At 33.3% G+C, this 22,165-nt stretch overlaps 2 protein-coding genes across 2 annotated transcripts; both read left to right on the top strand.

The window, feature by feature from the left end:
* Positions 1 to 18,269: 18,269 nt before the first annotated feature.
* Positions 18,270 to 19,450, top strand: LOC122296571. The gene is made up of 2 exons (XM_043106377.1): positions 18,270 to 18,717; positions 18,930 to 19,450. Exons 1-2 carry the CDS (start codon positions 18,270 to 18,272, stop codon positions 19,448 to 19,450), a joined length of 969 nt encoding a protein of 322 aa, XP_042962311.1.
* A 300-nt stretch (positions 19,451 to 19,750) lies between these two features.
* LOC122296572 lies at positions 19,751 to 21,508 on the top strand. The gene has a single exon (XM_043106378.1). The coding sequence runs from the start codon at positions 19,751 to 19,753 to the stop codon at positions 21,506 to 21,508; it is 1,758 nt and encodes a 585-aa protein (XP_042962312.1).
* Positions 21,509 to 22,165: the final 657 nt, after the last annotated feature.

Consider the following 22,165-nt stretch of genomic DNA (forward strand, 5'->3'; position numbering starts at 1 on the left):
CAAGGATGCTTGTATAGTGATGGTGCAGAAATTCAGACCTGTGACTTTCACTCACAGGTGATGTCATCATCACTTCTTTTTTCTTGACCTGGAGCAAGCATGAAAGAGGTGAACTTGTTTCATTCCATATTAGAATAGGTAGTTTCAGTGAATTATAGGGTGATATATATGGTGTGGTCTTGTATCATACTCATCTTGATTTCAATATCTTATACAAAATTTGTGGTATCTAGCTAGAGCAATGGGGTTTTATGATCCTATTTGGGGAATACCACATGCTACAATTGAGCAAAATGTAATCTTGCGACTATTTTGCTTATAGGAACGTAGAGCCCACGGTCGACATGAAAAGAATGGCTCTCTTTGCTGGGGCAGCTGCTGTATCATGACGATGATTACGCTGGTAAATATCCGAACTAGACATAGCCATTTAAACAAATTTATAGTCTGTCTTAAATGTTAAATGTTAACATTGGTATGCGGGAGAATAGTGTGGAGGCATAAGAAAAACACTCAAAAAACTCAAAAACTTTATATACATGTTGCTGTTTGGGAATGTTGGAGGCCTTTTATCCGCATGAACTTTGATTCTGACTATTATCATGCCACCCCAAGCGCACTAGGAAGTTAAAACACTTGTTGCTACATGTAATAGGTTCTTGAAATCCAATTTCAGATTGCATTAACTGTATACTTCTGTTGGTATGATCAAAAAAGTTTGGAGGCAGACTAGTTTCACAAACTGGTCCAACAAATCCAATGTAAAGGGTAGGCACAGCATTAATCCATATATTATGGTCATGTAAGTTATTTCATTAACAAAAATTAAAGGAATTGGAGCCATATAACTTTAACATGATATATTGGCATCATATGTCTAGTCTTTGAAGTTAAATATATTCCTTTGTTAGAGCTAAAACAACTGTAATAACCCTCCTAACCAGATTCACTCTATTTATAAGTTGTTCTCAACCCAAATAACAAATTTTCTCCATCTTTCATAATTTTTCAAGTAGCAGAATTTATTATATGCTGCTACTTTTACCATCTTAACATAAACATCTTGCCCTATTATTTATTTCCTGCTCATGGATAGTTGCCCATTTCTATAATAAAGCAACTAATGCAGGCAATACACAACCTTTGTTATGAATAAGCCAAAAACTGGGCAACTATTGGAATTGGTACAAGGTATTTTCACAAACTGCAAGACACCTTGCATTTTTGATCTAAAATACGTCACAAGCCATATTTTCAACCATACAAATTAATGCAAAATATAGCAAGCACACCACACAAGTCCACACACAAAACATGTTTTCCCTAACTAGCATGCACAAAGTTAAGAATTATAAAATCCAGTAGCCTACCATACTCCATTTGACTATCATGACCAGATAAAGACGGCCATGCTTTTCCTTGGAAGTGCACACAGAAATGCTCAGCCTATTTCCAAGTAACATCTGTTTGTTCTTTGCTACATGCAGCAAAGTGCTCATCATAGCACTTTTATCATCTTATGTGAGTTTTTGTACTTGCCTTAAACTTTGATATGAATGCAGTGCACTGGAGCTTGTATACTTTCTCAGTTTTTCCAGTCATAGCATCTTAGAACTCTGCAATTCATTTTTGAAGATTTCCTATCTCAACCTTGGCATACATTTCTCTCACTTTATTTGGCTCGACTAAGTTTGAGTCTTGGGCTTTATACTAAAACATTTTAGCTCTAGTATATTCAGTTTGAGCTGCATCTATGGGCCATATTGCAGGAGACTGAAAACTGGGCTTTATCCTTCCCATACAATTCCTTAAATCCAGCTACCACAACGCCATGAAAGTCCAAAATTTTACCAGCAGATATAGAATTTGGTCTTTATCGTTTGCAGTAAGTGTTTTTATGGGTTTTCTAAACTTCGTATGATGTTTTATATATATATATATATATATATCTATTATTATTATATGCAGCTAAGTAGACAACTGTGTAACCCACGTAGAAAGCATTTTGGTGTAATGCTGATTTGGGTATTCCAGTACATTTTCAAGTGCATATATATAATATGTAGAGGCTGTGATTCATAATGTTGATCAAAGTGCAATATAAATGTTTTTGTTCCTACCAGCTCTTGCATTTGTTTGGACCAGCGATTGATCAAAGGGGTACGTAACCTATTTGTATAGTCGCATGGGTGCATCTGTGCTGTACATGTTCCAGCCAACAAGGTGTTAAAGCTTCACGATTAACCATTACCATTACTCGCATGGGTGCAGCTGTGTCTTTATTGAGAGAAGAACATTTGTAAAACTGGTTTCATATGTATTTTGTGTAACAGATTAGTTGCTCAGGTTTATAGTACTTAAAATTCCCTTCCATTAATGCACCAAGCCAATGTATTACTTATAACTAAAAGAATCAGCACAATATTGTATTAGAAGAATGAATTTATATTAATAGAAAATGGTGGAAGTTGTTAAATGGTATGGTATTTGTACATATTTTTCGGAAAAATAAGTATCTATCTGAGTTGGATGTCAATTAGGTATCCAAAAGTAATTCCAATTTACGAATTGTGTGGGTGTAAAACAGGACTATTCTCAGCGCTACACCATTCGCTGGGAATAAAAGAATAACCAGAAAATTTATTTCCAGCGATACCTTACTGCTGGCAAAATTGAAATCAGACTGCTGCAATACACAATGCAGGAAGTTTATTTCCAGCGTTCGCAACTGCTGGAAAAAATAATATTCTCAGCGCAGTGTTTAAACGCTGAAGATATACCTTATTATCGGCGTTTAGTACCGCTGGAACTATAAGTATTATCAGCGCAATTTCGAAGCGCTGAGAATAATACTGGAATATTTCCAGCGTTCTGCAAATACGCTAACATTATTGGCGATTAGTTTCAGCGAGTTTTTGATTATTCTCGACTATAATATTACGCTGGAAAATTTATTCTCAGCGATTAATTCTCAAATCAGAGGCATAACAGCGGCGAAAATAATTTTTTTCCCAGCGGTAAAAAACGCTGGAAATAGTGGATTATTTATAGCGATTTTCGGCTATCGCTAGAGTAATTTATAAGTGAGTATACAAATGCGACTAAGCTCCAGCGGTTAGAAAATCGCTGATTATAATTATTTCGAGCGATTTTCAGCCTCTTTTCCGACTATTTATGGCGCTGAAAAAAGCGTATTTTCTTGTAGTGATTCCACAATCCCATCATTGTGGACTATTACAATTAAAGTAGCTATCCATGCAGCAAATACCAAAAACGAGTTTAAATTAATTTGTACTATGTTGGGAAACAAAAAAAAAATAAAAAAAAAAATTCAAGCAATTGATCAGACAAAAGATATCTTATCCAAAGATAAAAGTAGTAAAAAAAAAAAAAAAATTACGCCATCATGTTAATTTATAACTGACAAAGCAAATTAAAGATTCTAATGTATAACAATAATTTAAGAGTTATCTCGATTATAGAATGACTCTAAAAGAAGTCTTTCTTTTATTTTAGAAGTCTCCCACTAGCACTTTTATAGTTTTTAAAAGTTCAAGTAGGCCTAAATTAGATACATGTAATCACAGATTCAACTGGGAAAAAAAATGATAAAATCTCTATCAATTACTAAGAATCTCTCTTCCCACCCCGGCCGATGTTGAGTACGTAGGATGAACTATCCAAATTTTTAAGTATTGCAAAACTTGTAAACTATCCAAATTGAGTGTTATATATTCTAGTTAGGAATATAATATAAATAATTAATGATGTGTTTGGTAATTGAGATAAAATGAGAAATTCTAAAAATTTCTCACAATTTCCTTCCCATAAAATATTACTTAAATATAAAATATTTTTAATCATTAAAAAAAATATCTATAAATTCACTAATAATCACTTCCTTAATTATTAAAAAATTAAAAAATTAAATATATATAATTAAATATATTTAATAGACATATTTAAAAATCATATTATCATTTTTCAATATTCATTGTCCTCCATCCCACCATCAATCGGCCCATTTTCGTGGGTCAAGCATCGAATGACGTCCCACTAGGCACTAGTGAGAGTGCTAGTCGCAATGCCCTCAAGGAAACTTATTCGAGCCATTATGATAGCCCTAACAAGAGCGTATCTATATAATGATAAAAACAAATTATTAGATGATCAGGTAATCTAGATCTTCTTCAAACATTAAAGTTCGAAATTAAACTTTTGTCTGGAAAATAACTGAATTGACGAGAAAGATTATGGTGAATAAGTTGATCTTGTCCAACATAAGAAAGAATTTATTTGCAAAGCCAAGCTAAGGAAAAAAAACCCATAATTTTTAGAACCCTTTGGTAGACTGACTTGTTTGTGTAAGAAGTTATTTTCAGATATTTTACTTTCAAACATAAGTAAAACAAAAGGAACTCTTTCACTTGAGTAGCACTCTTTTATTTGGCCACTAGTCACTTTTAATTTTTTTTTTTTCATTTTTTCTTTCACATTTTTTTAATATATTTAAATCTTTTTAAAAAAATATATATATACTAATACAGATTTTAATTTGTACGTGGCCCATTTTTTAGTGTTTTGATGAATTCATTTTAATTTTCGTCATAAATGATAAATTATATTAATTTTCATATCTAAAACAAGCATAATATATATAATAATTTAAAGTATCAAATCCAGATATTTTAAAGACGTTCTCCCATATATATATATATATATGTATGTATGTATGTATGTCATTTCGACATCAGTATAATATATAAGAATATATCCAAACAAATGTAAAATCACTAGAACAAAAAAGAGGTTTGGGAAAGTTAATTGGAAGGATTTGGAAAGATAAGAAAGATAGAAAGAAGAAGAAATTTGAGCGAAACCATTTGGAAAGAGGAAAAAAGAAAAAACAGAAAATGGAAACACAGTAAACGTAAATTATTTTGACCCCACAAAATAAGCTAAAAAAGAGATCAAAGCTAATGTCCACAAAATATGATCTCTTTTTCTAAAGAAAAGTAGGAATGACGATATTAAAGCAATGCTTTTAAGTTTGGATAAGCAAAAGATTCTCCAATGCCATCATTGTGGACTCCTACAAAGCAGCAAATACCAAAAATGATGGAACCAATTAATTTAAACAATTAATTAATTTGTGCTAAGTTGGGAAAATTAAATTATATATATGATCCTGATCACACGATCTCTCTCTTGTGCGCCTATTTAAATAGAGTATTAGCCAGCCACTAATTAGATCCTCAGCTGAGTTGCCCTTCATTCCCCATTCATTCCCACAAAAAAACAAAAATTCAAGCAATTGATAAGATAAAAGCAGTCAAAAAATGAATTAAGTCATCATGTTAATTTGTGACCGACAAAGCAAATTAAAGATTCTTGTGTAGAACAATAATTTAAAAGTTATCTCAATCATGGAATGACTCCTAAAAGAAGTCTTTCTTTTCTTTTAGAAGTCTCCCACTAGCACGCAACTGCTAAACCGTGCACGTTGGGTGCGATCAATTTCTAAAGTATAAATCTTAATTAATAACCCAATTTATAAACCCTAATTAATTTCCCAATTAACTTTTTATTTTTCTTTGGTTTTTGAAATCCTTTTAATTCCAGAATGAAAAGCAATATTTAGTAGGTTCACATGATGTACGTGATTGAGGATATAATCATGTACTTAATGTCTATACCTTGCAAGCGAAAAGAATTAGAAATGTCAATATCTTTCACAATTTATTATTCACCCATCAGGTAAGAAAAGTTAATGATCATCTTGCTTTCCGATTTACTTTTCGTGCCCCACGTGATTGGTCCTACATGATGTCTGATCAAGATGCAATATCCTACTTGAACTGTTTAAAAAGCCATAGCTAGTACTGCTAGCGGGAGACTTCATAGGAAAGGGAAGAAAGACTTCTACAAAAACTTCTTTTATTGTCATTATTGAGCATTTAAATTATTGTTGTACGTCGAAACTTTTAAGTTTGCCGGTCATAAACATTGTATTTATTTTTTTTTGTTTTTTTCTACTTTTTTTCTTTGGACAAGATATCTCCTGTCTGATCAGTAACTGACTCGTTTGAACTTTTGTTTGCTGTTCTACTAACTCACTTGGACTTTTGAAACTGTAAATAATTATTTGCGTTTTATTACGCCTCGTGATGTGTTTCCTTTTACCCTTTTTGTGTTTTCTTTTTTTCATCATTCTTTCACTTCGGGAAATATTTGTTTTGTGTATTTTAAATAATTTAGAGCACAGAGGGTAAAACTTCTAGTATTATTTAAAATATCTTTTTTTTATATATGAGCCGAAGTGGCTCCACGCCGCATCATCCGATTGCATAGGGATATTATTAATACTGATATACATTATACTTGAAACTGTAAATAAAAGCATTTATACATAGAAAAACTGAAATTATTAATACTGATATACATTATATTTCAAACTGTAAATAAATGTATAATGTAAATATCTCACTTAAATTTGACCGTCAATATATATATATATATATATATATATATATATATTGTAGAACTCACATTTTTCTCAATTAACTTTTATTTTTCTTTGGTTTTTGAAATCCTTCTAATTCCAGAATTAAATGCGATTAGTAGCTTCACATGATGTACATGATTGAGGATGTACTTAATGTCTATACCTTGCAAGCGAAAAAAGTTAGAAATGTCAATATCTTTCACAATTTATTATGCGCCATTACGTAGGAAAAGTTAATGATCATCTTGCTTTCCAATTAACTTTTCGTGCCCCACGTGATTGGTCCTACATGATGTCTGATCATCCTTGTCTGACATCTGAGTCATTCGTCATTATTAGTTTATGTAAGAAATTAATTAAAGGGAGAAAAATAGAGTTATGATCAGCATTATACAAAAATAATAGAACGATCGATAATTATGAATAAAAAAACAAAGTTTAATTTGTACGTGGCCCATTATTTAGTGTTTTGATCAATTCACTTTAATTTTCGTCATAAATGATAAATTATATTAATTTTCATATCTAAAACAAGCATAATATAATAATAATTTAAAGTATCAAATCTAGATATTTTAAATTCGTTCTCCCATTTACATAAAAATATATAAGTATATATATATATATATTATATGTATGTCAGCTATTGTCACTACAACATTTGTTGATTTTTACCGTGAGGCTATGTATTCGGAAAAACTATACTTGTAGTGGGAAACATTTTTTTCCTACTAAATATATCCGTAGGAGACTAATAACTTAAAGTTGGTGACGTACACAAAGTATTTTTCTCCACCAATTCATGAACACATGGCAAATGATGACCTTTTTCCCACCAACTATATCGTGGAGAAAACCAATGAATTTTACGGCAAATGATTACTCAAATCAGTTTATGTTGGTGGGAAATATTAGTTTTAACACGAAATGTGCTGATGGAATTTATATGTTTTATGAACGCATTTCATAGGAATACATATTTCCTAACCAAAACCACTCATCAATGATGGACGAAAATAAACTATTTCAGACCTAATGAACACATGGGAAGTAAATATTTTGCATGACATTGTTTCGTGGCAATACATACTTTCCACATCATTGCCAATCATGAGTAAAAGTTATAAATATAATTTTTCGGACTATTTGATTTTGTCAGTAAAGTGTATTGTTCATGATATTTGTTTGATAGAAAAACTTTTTGCCCACTTTGAACATTTTATTGAAATTAATATTTTGCCACCCTTCCTTTCGGTAGCTTACTTAGAATATAGTTATTCAGTATATGGCTTAGTCGGAATACAATTTTTGTCACCTGTTTCTTTGTGGGAAATACTACAGGAAAATGTTAATTGTTTTTACCATTTCTAACTCTTCTAAAATGGTCTTTTCTCACAATATCAAGATGCTATATATATAGGCTATTATTAAATCTGCAATCACACACACACACACATATATATAACATAACTAATGCCAAGTACTTGGATCCAAATTCTCTGGTTGCACCTATGTATATATATAACACTTTGAAAAATAACATTTTAATATTAAAATACATCAACCCATGCACGGAGATACATCAATGTTTGAGTAGGGAGTACAAGAGGGAAGCCTACATTTTCCCAAGTCACATCAACCTAATCAATTAATAGAACCCAAAATGTTTAATATAATCCATGTATACATAATATTTTAGGTTCTAGACCCAAAAGATGAATCCCCAATCCCAATATTGTCATTGACTAGAAAATAAGGGATCTGCATGCTACAAAAGCCAAAGGACGTGGAACCAATTTAAATAATTAGTCAAGGTAATGAAATAAAAAATTACTTCTTTTTTTTTTCTTTAAAAGAAAATTTGGTTTACTTCTAATCTACTTTTGGTGGAGGAAAACCCTATTCATCTGAATATTAATTAATTTACATGTCATTTATGAAGAAAATCTAACAAATTGTGCTCATTCAGTTTCAACTGTTAAGATTGATGGGGAAAAAAAAAGTGAGTCATTGTACATCCATCATGTACAATATTGACAACCAGATGATCCTCACAAAATATTTACATTGCAAGTTTTTTATAGTCACTACAAGAAAAATGACTTTTTACGTCGTTTAAATTGGATGTAAAAAATATAAAATGGTTATCAAAATTTTTTTTACAACCATTTTATGTTTTCCGTATCTAATTTAAACGATACAAAAAGTCATTTTTCTTATAATGAGTTTGATACAATGTATCACTTTAATAACTTAGAGTACAAATTGAAGTGTAAAATCACTAGAAGCACCAGCTGCTAAACCATTCATGTTGGAGGTGACGGGAGAGCAAAAAAGCGGTAATTTAGAAAAGTTGGAAGGATTTGGAAAGATGATCAGAAAGATAGAAAGAAGAAGAAATTTGAGCGAAACCATCTGGAAAGAGGAAAAAAGAAAAAGCAGAAAATAGAAACACAGAAAAGGTAAATTATTTTGACCCCACACGTTTGCATGAAAAGCTAACAAAATAAGCTGAAAAAGAGAAAGCTAATGCCACGAACGTGATCTCTTTCTTAAAAGAAAAGTAGGAATGACGAAAGCAATGATTTTAACTTGGGATAAGCAAAAGATTTTCCAATCCCATCATTGTGGATTACTACAAAGTAGCTATCCATGCATGAACAAATACCAAAAAAGATGGAACCAATTAATTTAAACAATTAATTTGTACTAAGTTGGGAAACTTCATGCATGAGATCGAGCGTCCACTTTATATATTATATGATCCTGATCACACGATCCCTCTCTTGAGCACCTATTTAAAATATTAGACTATTAGCCAGCCACTTAGATCCTCAGCTGCCTCGCCTTCATTCCCACAGGTCTGCAAATGTAGCAAAACAAAAAACATTCAAGCAATTGATCAGACAAAAGATATCTTATCCAAAGTTAAAGTAGTCAAAAAAAAAAAAAAAGAATTAAGCCATCATGTTAATTTATGCCTGACAAAGCAAATTAAAGATTCCCACACACAACAATAATTTAAGAGTTATCTCAATCATGGAAGGACCTAAAAAGAAGTCTTTCTTTTCTTTTCTATGAAGTCTCACACTAGCACTACTTTTATGGATTTTAAAGAGTTCAAGTAGGCCGAGAGATACATGTAATCACTGATCCAATTGGAAAAAATGATAAAATCTCTATCAATTGTTCTCTTTTGATTTCTTATCTCATCTCATCATTATAATTTTTTCTAATTTTTATATAAAATATAATAAATAATTCAAATTTTTCAAATTTTAAAATAAAAATAATTTTTAAAAAAATATAATATAATAATATTGTATTTAACTTTCACATTTTATTTCATATTATCTGTGTAATCAAATGGGACATCCTATCTCATCTCAACTTTCAAATAGAATCTCTCTTCCTATCCCATTCTAAATAGGATGAAGAGATATAGCTCATCATGTCGTTGTTGGACTAACAATTTGATTAAGGAAGGGTGTCTTTTAAAAATAAATTATTCAAACGAAAAAATGAATATGAGTATTCAAAATTATTACGTTAAAGGCAATGATATTTGGAGATGTCGTGACATTAATGCAACGTATAACGTTAATAATGTTAAATACAGTTATGAGTTGTGCAAATGGCATAATGCATTCATTTTGAAAAAAAATGAAGTTCACAATTGAAAATATTAATTTTTTATATGAGTCATATAATTACTCACTTTTTCAAAAGGAGTACTATGTGGCACTTGCACATTTTAGTATTACTTGAATTAATATATAGGTACCCAATGGCACCTCTTGTGGCACACGCTTAGAGTCATAATTAAGGGCTTGTTTGGAAAAAAGTTTTATTTCCAAAATTGTCATCTCATTTCATCTCATTACATCCCATCTCTTTCCTAAATATTACTCAAATACAAATACTTTTAAACTTTCCCAAATATTACTCAAATACAAATACATTTAAACTAATCAATACAACTGTTTCAAACTTTGAAAAAAAAAATCATCATTTTCAAATCTCCAAACAAAAATAATATTAAAAAAATCATATTTTAACAATATTTTAATTTTATAATATTTTTTATTCAACTTTTCCTCTCTCATTTCTCAAAACTCAAAAAATACTCAACTCAAACTATCTCACCACAATTTACAAATTATTTACCACTATTCACAAAAGTCTAACATGAGTTAGCTTTAGGAACGAAAAACAAAAAAAACTAGGGGTTTTTAGTTTGATTGTTAATTTCCAGTTAATGCTTGATTATGGCTGGAAAAAAATGAGTACTCAAACCTAGCTTTGCAAAATAAAATTAATGGAGTTAAATCTCCGTGGAGCCCAAGTCTGAAATTTTTTTTGTGTTTTTCTAAAATATTGTGAAGCCCAAGATTGATTTGGAAGTGGGTTTTCTTTCAAATTTAGTGTGAGTTTGTGTGAAGGCAGTGGTCTCAGCCCGTGCGAAAGCCCAGCTCAAGGTGAGGAGCCCAGCCTCTCATCTTTTGAACGGCGCCATTTTGGTTTGGAGGGTGAGAAAACCCTACTTTTGTCTCTCCTCTTTTTCTTTCCCCTCCCTTCTCTCCCCGAGCACCGTACCACCCCAACCATGACCTTTTCGCAGCCCATGCTGCCACCGCGCAGGCACCACACGTCTGAAATGCACAGTCCACTGTCCCTGTCTGGCCACCGCCCCCTTCTCCCCCAATCCGTGCCTTTCTCTCTCTGCCTCCCCGTGAGCTTTTCAGCTGACGCAAACCAGCCGTCGCGCACCATGCATTGTGAAGCTTGCCCATCTTTTCCGTCCTGCCCACCGTCCAACTCCACCAAGAAAGCCGTGGGTTGTGCTGTTGTGGAGGAGTTCCACGACCTATAAATAGGTCGAGCCTCTACCCGTTTGAAACCCATCCCAAGCCCTCCTCTCCATCTCAATCTCGTTCTCTACCTCCCCAGATCTCACATTCCCTCTCTCTGTTTCCTTCCAGTGCAATTTAGAAAATTTTCACCTAGGGTCCCGCCGCATACCGTCGTGGCTCGCCGCCCTCAGGTCAACAGGTTGTCTGACCACCCCCCCCCCCCCCCCCCCCGCGGCGGGCTCCGCTACCACTCAGCCTCTCCCCCTCTTAGATCTCACCCTATAATCGAAACTAGATCTCTCTCTCTCTCTCTCTCTCTCTCTCTCTCTCTTAGGGTTTACAGCGCGGCCAACTATCACCAGCCACTGCAGCCCCTCCTTCCCCATCACAGTGGAGAAGAAGAAAAGAAGCAAAATTCGACAGATTGAAGAAGGAGAATGGAGATGAAGCAGAGAGGAGAACGAAAAGCAAGGAGGAAAAGGGTAGTCGGCGGAAGGGAAAGAAAAAAGATGAAGCTCTAAGCCGCCCAAAAGGACGCCGTTTAGAGGGGAAGAGAGGGCTGGGTTCATGGGCAACGGGTTGGGCTGGAATCCGAGTGGGCTTGGGCCCAAAAATGAAGGAAATCCAACAGCAATAAGCCCAAACCGAGATATAAGGATCTATCCGATCTAAGGAATAAAAAGACACAATAAAAATAAATAATAAGGCAATTAAAAACCACTACAACTCTATATTAATAAAATAAAATATTTAAAGCCTAACAATGAAATAATTTAAGTTAGAGAGTAATTTAAATGCAAAACAATAATTAATAGCAAGTAAGCATATAAAATAAATTTCACATTTTAAAAATATAAAATAAATCCAACGATTAACACATTAAATTTAATACAAGAGAGCCATTAATTATAATATAATCTTTTATTAAAAATAAAAGTAAATACGAGGTATTACAACATAGGTATGGTGGTAGAGTCTCGCCTGTAATTTTCACCTATAGTCTTCAATAAATGATTATGTTAGATTATTTTCTGAGAAAATGACGGTTTGTGATTTAATAGATACTAGCACCATTTTCTGGAAAAATGGTTGGTTTATGTTTAGGCCATTTCTAGAAAAATGACAGATATTATTCATGGCTTGTTTTGGGTTAAAAGAGATTTTGACGTACGTTGGAAAATAATTATTTTTGGAAAAAAATGAGGATTTTGGATTACATATATGTTTCCTCATGTGCACGCATGATTGTTAGATGCATTAATGTGTTTTAATCTCTTAGTTTGTTTGGGTGATTACTTATTGAGATTTACAGTCTTACGGTATTCGATGCAGATAAGGACGTTGAGCCTGAGACTTTGGCTCCACCATAGGAGTGACCTGGGGTTGCTCTGTGTGTTGAGATTTATTTTCCCGCTCGTTTATGTATTTTGCCCTTTGTATTATAATTTTTGGGATAACTGTATAACTCTTTTCTATACTATTTTTATTTTGATAAACTTGTATTTAAAATTCTGGTACTTAGTTGATTTATTTAATTTATCCGCTGCATTTTTGTTGTACAATTTCTGCATGTACACACTTGGCACTTATCATTGAGAACCCGTGTTGTTATCATCCCGATTTCACGATTCCTGCATTTCCGTACATGGAAGTCGGGGCGTCACAATATTTACATTAGAATATAATTTATGACTGACAAAGTAAAATTAAGACTCTTGCAACAGTAATTTAAGTAAATTAATAGCTCAATCATGGAATGACCACTCGTACTCTTTCTTTTCTTCTCTTTTTTCATCTGCATATAATTAGTCTCCCACTAGAGCTAGTATGGTTTTTAAGATTTCTAAAATATTTATCGAAAATTTAAGAGTTCAAAAATGTAGATGTAATTAGTCATGAGCCAATGATCCGACTAGAAATTAAAATGATAAAATCTTTTATCAATGACTAAAAATCTCTCTTCGTGCATGGCCCATGTTAAGTAGGAAGATCAGATATACATATATATCTTCTATATATAAAAAGTGTGTATAAAACGGAATTTGTTGTTTTAGACGGAAAATCGTGTTTTCCCGTTAGTTTTGTTGTTCCCGTTAAATAGCAGTTAAGCCACCATTTTTATGGCCATTTATGTTGTGTCCATTTCAAATACATTATATAATAATTTAGAATCTTGAAGGAAAACAGTGCAAATTATAATTATATCTTGTTAGTGGCCAAATATGTTGTCTGTTTGAATTCCATTAATATAATAACTCAAATTTTTGAAGAAAAATAGTGCCAAATTAATTAGGCAGGGATACTATTGTCTTTTCCTATAAATTATAATGACAAAACATTATAATAAGTTACAATTTTGAAAGACTACAGTCCCATTTCTTCTTATTTTTCCCCTTCTGTATGTGTGCCAGCTATTGCATTGGAATGGAAGCTGCAACCAGAGAGAAAATATAAGTTAAAAATCTTTGGAGGCAGATTTTAATCAAATGTAATAGAAATTTATAATAAGTTTTTATAATATACAGTATAACTTATAATTTGTAATAAGTTATCTTTTATGTCCATGTGTGTAGGCAGGGAGAAATTAGTAATTTTCAATCACTTGATGAGGTAGCCGAATGGCCAAGCAGTGCAGCAGTCAAATTCAAAGTTTGAATACCAAGAGACATTACGTAGGAACCCAACAGCCATTGAAAGGGGTTTAAGAAAACCCTTCTATTACTTTCAGTGCAATGGTGCTAACATTTGAAAAGTAACTGATACCTTCTATTACTTTCAGTGCATTGGTGCTACGGTTTCCTTGGTTTGAAAGAAGATTGAAAAGTGAGTAACTTTCTTTTGTGTGTTTATAGTATAAGTTTATCCATGCATTACATATATTTTTTCATATTTCTAAGAAATGAACTAACTGATACCATGAAATCATGGAATTCATAAAACTTATTAAAAAACCTATCACAAAACTGAATTCAGAAAACTTATCCATGCTCTCTCTCTATCAAATCAGGTGTGGTGAAGCAGTGCAGTGGTGCAAAGGTTTGAAGGTACATTAAAAAGGTCAGTTTTACTGCCTTTTCTGTTTTTATATTATATATAATCTATCTATGCATTACATCAATCTCTAAGTTTTATGCTACTAGATTACTGCCTTTTAATAATCTCTAAGTTTTATGATGTAATGAAACTAACCACTAAAACATCAATTCCAACATCAATTCCAATGGGCAGACCACTAAAACATCAATTCCAATGGGCAGTAAAAAGTTGTATAGATCCTTCAGTTCATACAAAAATTATGATATGAAACATCTAAACATATTTATGTAGAAATTCATAAAACTTATTAGAAAAACCTATAACAAAAAACAGAGTACAAAACAACAGCATTGATGTTGTTTTTCAGAATTGAGGCATAAAGCAACTCATGGGTAATTAGAATTGAAATCAATATAAAACAAACACAGTACTATTATCAACAATATTATTTACCAAATCCACCTATTTTTTTGCTTTTACATTCTAATTGGTATATTATAATTAGGCATAGATTCAAACAATGCAAATACAAATGCATTCAACTGGAGAAAAAACCGTCAAAAGTTTTTTAGATAGTCTCTTTTTTTAAGTCTTGCAAATAGGTTGGTTTGGTTTAGTATACTCAAGGTCTAGGACTGATCAAGAACTTAGCTACATCAAAATAAATATCAACTGAATAGTTTCAGTAAGAAAACTTTGCCTACCAATGAAAAAAGAAATAAAAATAATGACATGCAAACCAAAAAAATAAGACCCATAAATTTTTAATAAACACAAACTGCAATCTGACTTGAGCATAAAAAGTTGTATAGATGCTTCATTTCATACAAAAATTATGATATGAAACATCTTAACATATTTATGTCAAAAAACCTATAACAAAAAACAGAGTACAAAACAACAACTAGGGAAGCATGTATTTATAACAAATTAAGTCTAGATAGTTTGAGAAATATTAAGTCGTACTGGATCTGGAGATGATTAGTATGTAGGTGGTACCACTTGATAATTAATTTATCATTAGGAAGCTTTCATTTTCTGATGAAAAATATTATTATTTCAACTTCAAATTAATGTTCTACGCAAGAAAAAGCAAGAAATTCTTAAAAACATAATCCATAAAAAACAAGAGATAAAAAGAAACAAGAAATCATGAGATAAGTGCAGTAAAAAATAGATTCAACACCATATATATTCACAACCAGATTTGCAACATTAGCCCCTCTATGCAAAAAAAAAAAAATATATGAAAGAAATATCGAGGTTAGGGCATTGTAAAATTTATAGAGCAATCAATGATGGAGCAATAATATTCGTAATACTTACATAGCAACCAGTGACGAAGATCTACTGCAATCGAGATCGACTGAGTGTTTTCTTCGTGTCCCTCTCGTATACAACTTGAAAAATAAAATTATAAGAAACTAAGAAAATGAGGGTTTTAGAGAGAAATATTTGTGTACAGATAAAACCAAGGATGCAGAAAACCATGACATGCAAGGGGAAAAAAATCTAAACCCATTTATTAAACTGCTCTTAGTGGGAAACTGCATGTAACTTTGCACCAAACAAAGATTGACTCGAACAAATTAACACATAAAAAAGGGAAAAAAGAAACTAAGTCAGAGCTAGGCTTCTCTAGCCATGGAGAGAGAGAGATATATATATATATATACCGAAACTACTATTTCTAAAGCGAAGTGGAGGAGATCGAGATGAGAAGCAGTAGATCTAGTTGGAAATTGCAGAGGTTAAGTTCAAGATGATGGAAACAGAGGGAGAGAGAGGCGTTAGGGCTGGGTCTCACAGCTTCTGGAGAAATCTAGGGTCACAAGGTAGAGGGAGAGAGAAAAGAAGGGGTCTGAGTTGAGAGGGAGAGGAAGGCGAGAATCAGAGATTGTGTGGTCTAAAATTATTTGGGAAAAATATCACTGATACAACGGTCAAATCACATGATGTAAAGACTAAAATATCTGCACATAAACGGACACAAAATTGAAAACAGAAGGATATAAAAGACAAAACACACAACCCACAGTCAGACGAACGAAAAACACAAGAAATCTTTTTGATTTTCAAATATCAAATACACTAATAGAAGAATGCAAGTGTCAGTTTCCTTAGCTGGCAAGATGTTAATAAAGTTAGTTTCCAGCTGGTAAGCATCGATAAATATTAAACAAATCCCCACCCTTCTTTTCATCAAGAGGAGCACTTAGAGCCGGTCAGGTGTCAAGTGGTTTTTTACGCAGCAATCTAACCAAATCAACTCATTTGAGCATTTTATCAAACATCTTGCATCTATTCCCATTTCTGAATACAACAAACCATCCCAGCAATCTAACCTTTCCTCATTACATCACAACGAGCATTCACCCATTTATAACAACAAATGCAGGCTCAAACCACACCCTCCTCCACCAACAGTACGTTGACCTTTTCCATTTAGAAAAGGAAAATAGAATTAAGAAATCCAAACCAAAATTAAAATGGTAATAAAGATAATAATAATAACACGTCAACCCAAATACTAAATAAGGGACAAAACTTGCATAGGACTTTAAGAACCAATAGGCATTGGCAATGATAAACCAATTCAAAATAAATGTAACGAACATTATCATGATTCTAAATCCTACCTGCATCTTTGAAATTCTCATTGTTTGGTTCCGAACGTGACATTGAAAACTTTTCCCGGTGTGACTGCTAATGATACTGAATTTCTCGTCGGTTCATCAACGGCACATAGCTCTGCTCAACCAATAAAGCTTGCATATTGCATGTACAACAAGTATAAAGAGGATTGGTTAACCAAGTCTTTAATGGAGAAGACTGAAACACCATTAATCCTTGAATATTACCCTCGGGAAATCCAAATTTGGCTTCATAGATGGACATTACACTGGATATACAAGAAATTTTCCATTACCACTGGATGAGCTTTAGATCTAAGCACCACTTTGGCGAAAAAGCACTTTATTCTCTATTTCTAGGACCGAACTGGGCAAAAGTGTTTTCGATGACCCTATCCCTAAAGCCTTCAAAGCCAAGTTTTCTACAAAAACAACGATTTTGGGGACAAAACTCATAACTCCAGTTAATGAAGTCCTCCCCCAAAACTCGTCGAAGCCAAAATTACAACTTTCAGGATCAATATTCGAAACCATAGATTGAACTAATATCTATAAATCAACAATAGACCATATAACTGATGGTAGTAAGAACGATATTTAAAAAAAAAAAAAAACCAGATTACATCAGAAAACAGGGAAAAATGGGGGAAGTAAACAACAGAACTCTAGATTTAGGAGGGAAAAAGGGATCTAAACCCTAGGTGAGATACGGCTAGAATTCAGAGGCGGGTGGTCGGGAAGGATTGGAGGTTTAGGGGGAAGATTTAAAATTTTCGAAGAGAGTTATTGGAGAATTAAGAATGTAACTGGAGATTTCAGAAGGCAAGTTTGTAGGGCACAAGAATAGCAAAACACCTGTCAAGAAGGTTCATACATTGTAAAGCAAAGAGATTCCACCATGAAACGACTGGCTTTTGCTGTGCTAATGGAACAATTTCTTTAGCCACAAATGATGTTCCTGATCAGCTTTATAGGTTGTTTACCTCCAACACAGATGAATCTACACATTTTAGGACATACATTTGAACTTATAATAACAAGTTCGCTTTTACATCCTTTGGAGTGAAGTTTGATAAAGATCTTTGTAGGAGAAATAGAGGAATCTATACTTTCAGAACTCAAGGACAGATCTATCACTATATCAACGATTTGCTTCCTTCAAATCGTCGTCCTTCTTATCTCCAGTTGTATTTCTATGATACAAAACATGAATTAGAAAATCGCGTTTCTAATTCAAATAGAATGGATCCATCAATTGTCACTCAACTCATTGATATTCTCCGTATCAATCCGTATTCTATTTTTTTCCGGTCTCTTGGTGATTTGCCAAATTTGGAAAATCAAATAATTCATATAAGATCAGATGCTGGACTAGATCAACGTGTATTCAATGCACCCACATCTTCACAAGTTGCAGCAATATGGGTAGAAAATGATGATGAAGATCAACTAAGAGGACGTGACATTTTTGTCTTTAACTATTCTGGTGGAAGTCATATAGTTCAGTACTATTTTGAGTGTTATGATCCATTAAAATATCCGTTGTTATTTCCATTTGGCGATGTTGGTTGGTATCAAGGGATTGAAAGGGTTAGTAGAGGAAGGAGATCTACATATAACGAAACAAACGGATCAATAAATCCTCAACAATCAGTGACTGCAGAAGAATTACTTGCAAGAGAACAACGAGGTTAGATTGTAGTATTAATATTCAAAAATTTCATTTAGTATGTACGTCCAACTTAGTAACCTTTCATTCACATTCAACTTTTGTAACATCAAACAAAAAAATGAAGGATCCAGTTGTTTCATGTCGTGAATATTATTGCTACAAATTACAAATCAGAGAAAATGTCAGATCAATTTTACTACTTTCTGGTCGACTATTGCAACAATTTGTAGTAGATATGTATGTTAAGATCGAGACGTCAAGATTAGATTATTTTAGGAAGAAGCAACAACATATTCGATCAGAGTTATATCAAGGTATTGTTGATACAATTACGCTTGGAGAAACAAACGCTTCTAATGTTGGAAAACGGATTATACTGCCTTCATCATTTATTGGAGGTCCAAGAGACATGAGAAAAAAATATATGGAAGCAATGGCTTTAGTTCAGCGTTATGGCAAACCAGACATTTTCTTAACAATGACGTGCAATCCAAATTGGAAAGAAATTACAAATGAACTAAATCTGCATGAGGAGAGTCAGAATCGACCTGATTTGGTTGCTCGAGTCTTTCGTGCAAAATTAGAAGAATTAAAGGATCAATTATTCAAGAGGAAAATATTTGGTAAAGTCTCAGCATATGTCTACGTTATTGAGCATCAAAAGAGAGGTCTTCCACATGCACATTTTTTAATTATCTTACAGAAGGATTGGAAGGTCTATGCGCCTGAAGCTTTTGACGAGATCGTATGAGCAGAGATACCTGATAAAAATACAAACTTGCACTTGCATAACGCTGTTGTAAAGCATATGATGCATGGGCCATGTGGAGTGTTGAACCCATCAAATGTTTGCATGAAGAAAAATGGTTGTTGCAAAAGTAATTATCCAAAAAATTATGCATCTACTACAACCGTTGGAAATGATTGATTCCCAATATATAGGTGTTCAAACAATGGAATAACTGTCAAAGTCAGAGGCCAAAATTTAGATAATCGTTGGGTTGTTCCATATATAATCCATATCTGCTTGCAACATTTGACTGTCACATTAATGTCGAGATTTGTTCTTACGATAAAAGCAATCAAATATCTTTATAAATACATTTATAAAGGACATGATCGTGTTGCTTTCAACTTGATTTCTGAACAAAACAATCAACAAGTTGATGAAATCCAACAATTCCAATCAGCCCGATGGATTGCTCCCCCCGAAGCTATGTGGAGGATATATGGCTTTATTATTAATGAGATGTACCCAGCAGTATATAGTTTACATTTACATCTGGAGGATCAACACCCAGTGACTTTCCGAGCAAATGATGATCTAATCAATGTTGTCAACTTAGATCGTTCTAGAAAATCGATGTTAACAGAATTTTTTGCATTAAATCGAGTAGACGAGAATGCAAAGAGATTACTGTATAAAGAATTTCCAGAATATTATGTTTGGAGTCAACAAAACAAAGATTGGACTCCTCGGAAAAAGAAAACTGTTATAGGTCGTATTGTTACAGCAAATCCATTTGAAGGTGAAAGGTATTATCTGCGGATATTGCTAAACCATGTAAGAGGACCTTTGTCGTTTGATGATCTCAGGACAGTTGATGGTGTTGTGGCCCCAACTTTTCGCGAGGCAGCAACAATGCATGGGTTGCTACAGAGAGACAGTAGCTTAGAAGATTGTTTACAAGAAGCATCTTTATATCAAGTGCCATCCAGTTTGAGACGGTTATTTGCAACAATATTGGTTTATTGTAATCCAACCAATCCGAGGGAGCTTTGGGAACGTTTTGAGCAAGATATGTCAGTTGATTTCAAATCAACAGAAGATTCTATATCAAATGTAAGAACCCAAGTATTGAGGTCAATCTCTTTTACAATTGAATCAATGGGGAAAGACATTAATTCCTACCATCTTCTTGATGACGACATTTGCTTCGATGAAGAAGAATTTCAATCAAAAGAAATCGATGATAAATTGGCTGTTGAAATTCTAGAAGAAGATATTGCGGCATCACAATCTCTTAATAGTGAACAACAACATGTCTATAACGCAGTACTGGAAAAAGTATTTGCAAACCAAAATGCTGCATTCTTTGTAGATGGCCCAGGTGGGACAGGGAAAACATTCCTGTACAGAGCACTTCTCGCAACAGTACGATCAAGAAAATTAGTAGCACTTGCAACTGCTTCATCAGGCTTTGCTGCATCTATTCTTCCAGGAGGGCGAACAGCACACTCACGTTTTAAGCTTCCACTTGATACTGACGAAAGAAACACGTGCTGTGTCAGCAAACAAAGTGCATTGGCAAACCTACTACGTGCAGCAAAATTAATAATTTGGGATGAGACTCCAATGACGAGAAAACAACACATAGAAGCATTGGATAAAATGCTACGAGACATCAATGGTTCAGATGTAACATTCGGTGCGAAGGTTGTTGTTTTTGGTGAAGATTTTCGACAGGTTTTACCCGTGGTTCGTAAAGGAACAAGACAAGAACAGGTTAATTCCAGTTTGGTTAATTCCTATTTGTGGCCTACATTGACCAAGTTCCGATTAACTGAAAATATGCGAGCAAGACTTGATCCAGTTTTTTCAGATTATGTGTTAGAAGTTGGAAACGGAATGCCGCCAAACACAGTTGATGAAACCATAAAGATTCCGAATAGGATGCTTATTCCCTATTATGATGACAGCAGTTCTTTAGATCATTTGATAGAAGATGTTTTCCACAATATTCATGAATATTCAATAAATATTTCAACTATGATGAATTGGGCAATATTAACACCGAAGAACAATTAGGTTGACGAAATAAACGCATTGTTGATTCATAGGCTCCCAGGTGAAATTCAGCGATATTACAGCTTTGATGAGACAATAGATGCATCTGAACAATTAGTTATGGAAGATTTCTTGAATACTCTAACCCCAAACGGACTTCCGCCTCATGAATTATTACTCAAGAAAAACTGTCTCATCATGCTGCTTAGAAATATTAATCCTTCAGAAGGGCTATGCAATGGAACCCGTTTGATTTGTCGGGCTTTTGATCGAAATGTCATAGATGTAGAAATTGCAGTTGGACACCATATCGGAAAAAGAGTGTTCATTCCAAGGATACCATTCTTATCAAATGTTGATGAAAATAGTAGTTTTCCATTTAAACGAACTCAGTTTCCTATAAGATTATGTTTCGCAATGACTATAAATAAGTCACAAGGGCAGACATTGGTTTGTGTTGGGATTTATTTACCTCAGCCAGTTTTTTCACATGGTCAATTATATGTGGCTTTATCAAGGCCAAAGACATCATCTGCAGTGAGGATTCTAATACGACCAATATCTACTGAACAACGTGAAAAGAACTGTACAAAAAATATTGTGTTTATAGAATTACTTACATTATCATGTTTGAATTAATGTTATAGAGGTAACTAGATTTAATTGTATAGTTTCGAT

The sequence above is a fragment of the Carya illinoinensis genome, chromosome 15 (genome assembly GCF_018687715.1).
Source record: "Carya illinoinensis cultivar Pawnee chromosome 15, C.illinoinensisPawnee_v1, whole genome shotgun sequence".
Taxonomy (NCBI): domain Eukaryota; kingdom Viridiplantae; phylum Streptophyta; class Magnoliopsida; order Fagales; family Juglandaceae; genus Carya; species Carya illinoinensis.

Coding starts and splice junctions, on each gene's coding strand:
- LOC122296571 (XM_043106377.1), top strand. CDS start 18,270: ATGGATCCATCAATTGTCACTCAACTCATTGATATTCTCCGTATCAAT. Junction 18,718..18,929: donor ACTTGCAAGAGAACAACGAG/GTTAGATTGTAG, acceptor AACAATTTGTAG/TAGATATGTATGTTAAGATC.
- LOC122296572 (XM_043106378.1), top strand. CDS start 19,751: ATGTCGAGATTTGTTCTTACGATAAAAGCAATCAAATATCTTTATAAA.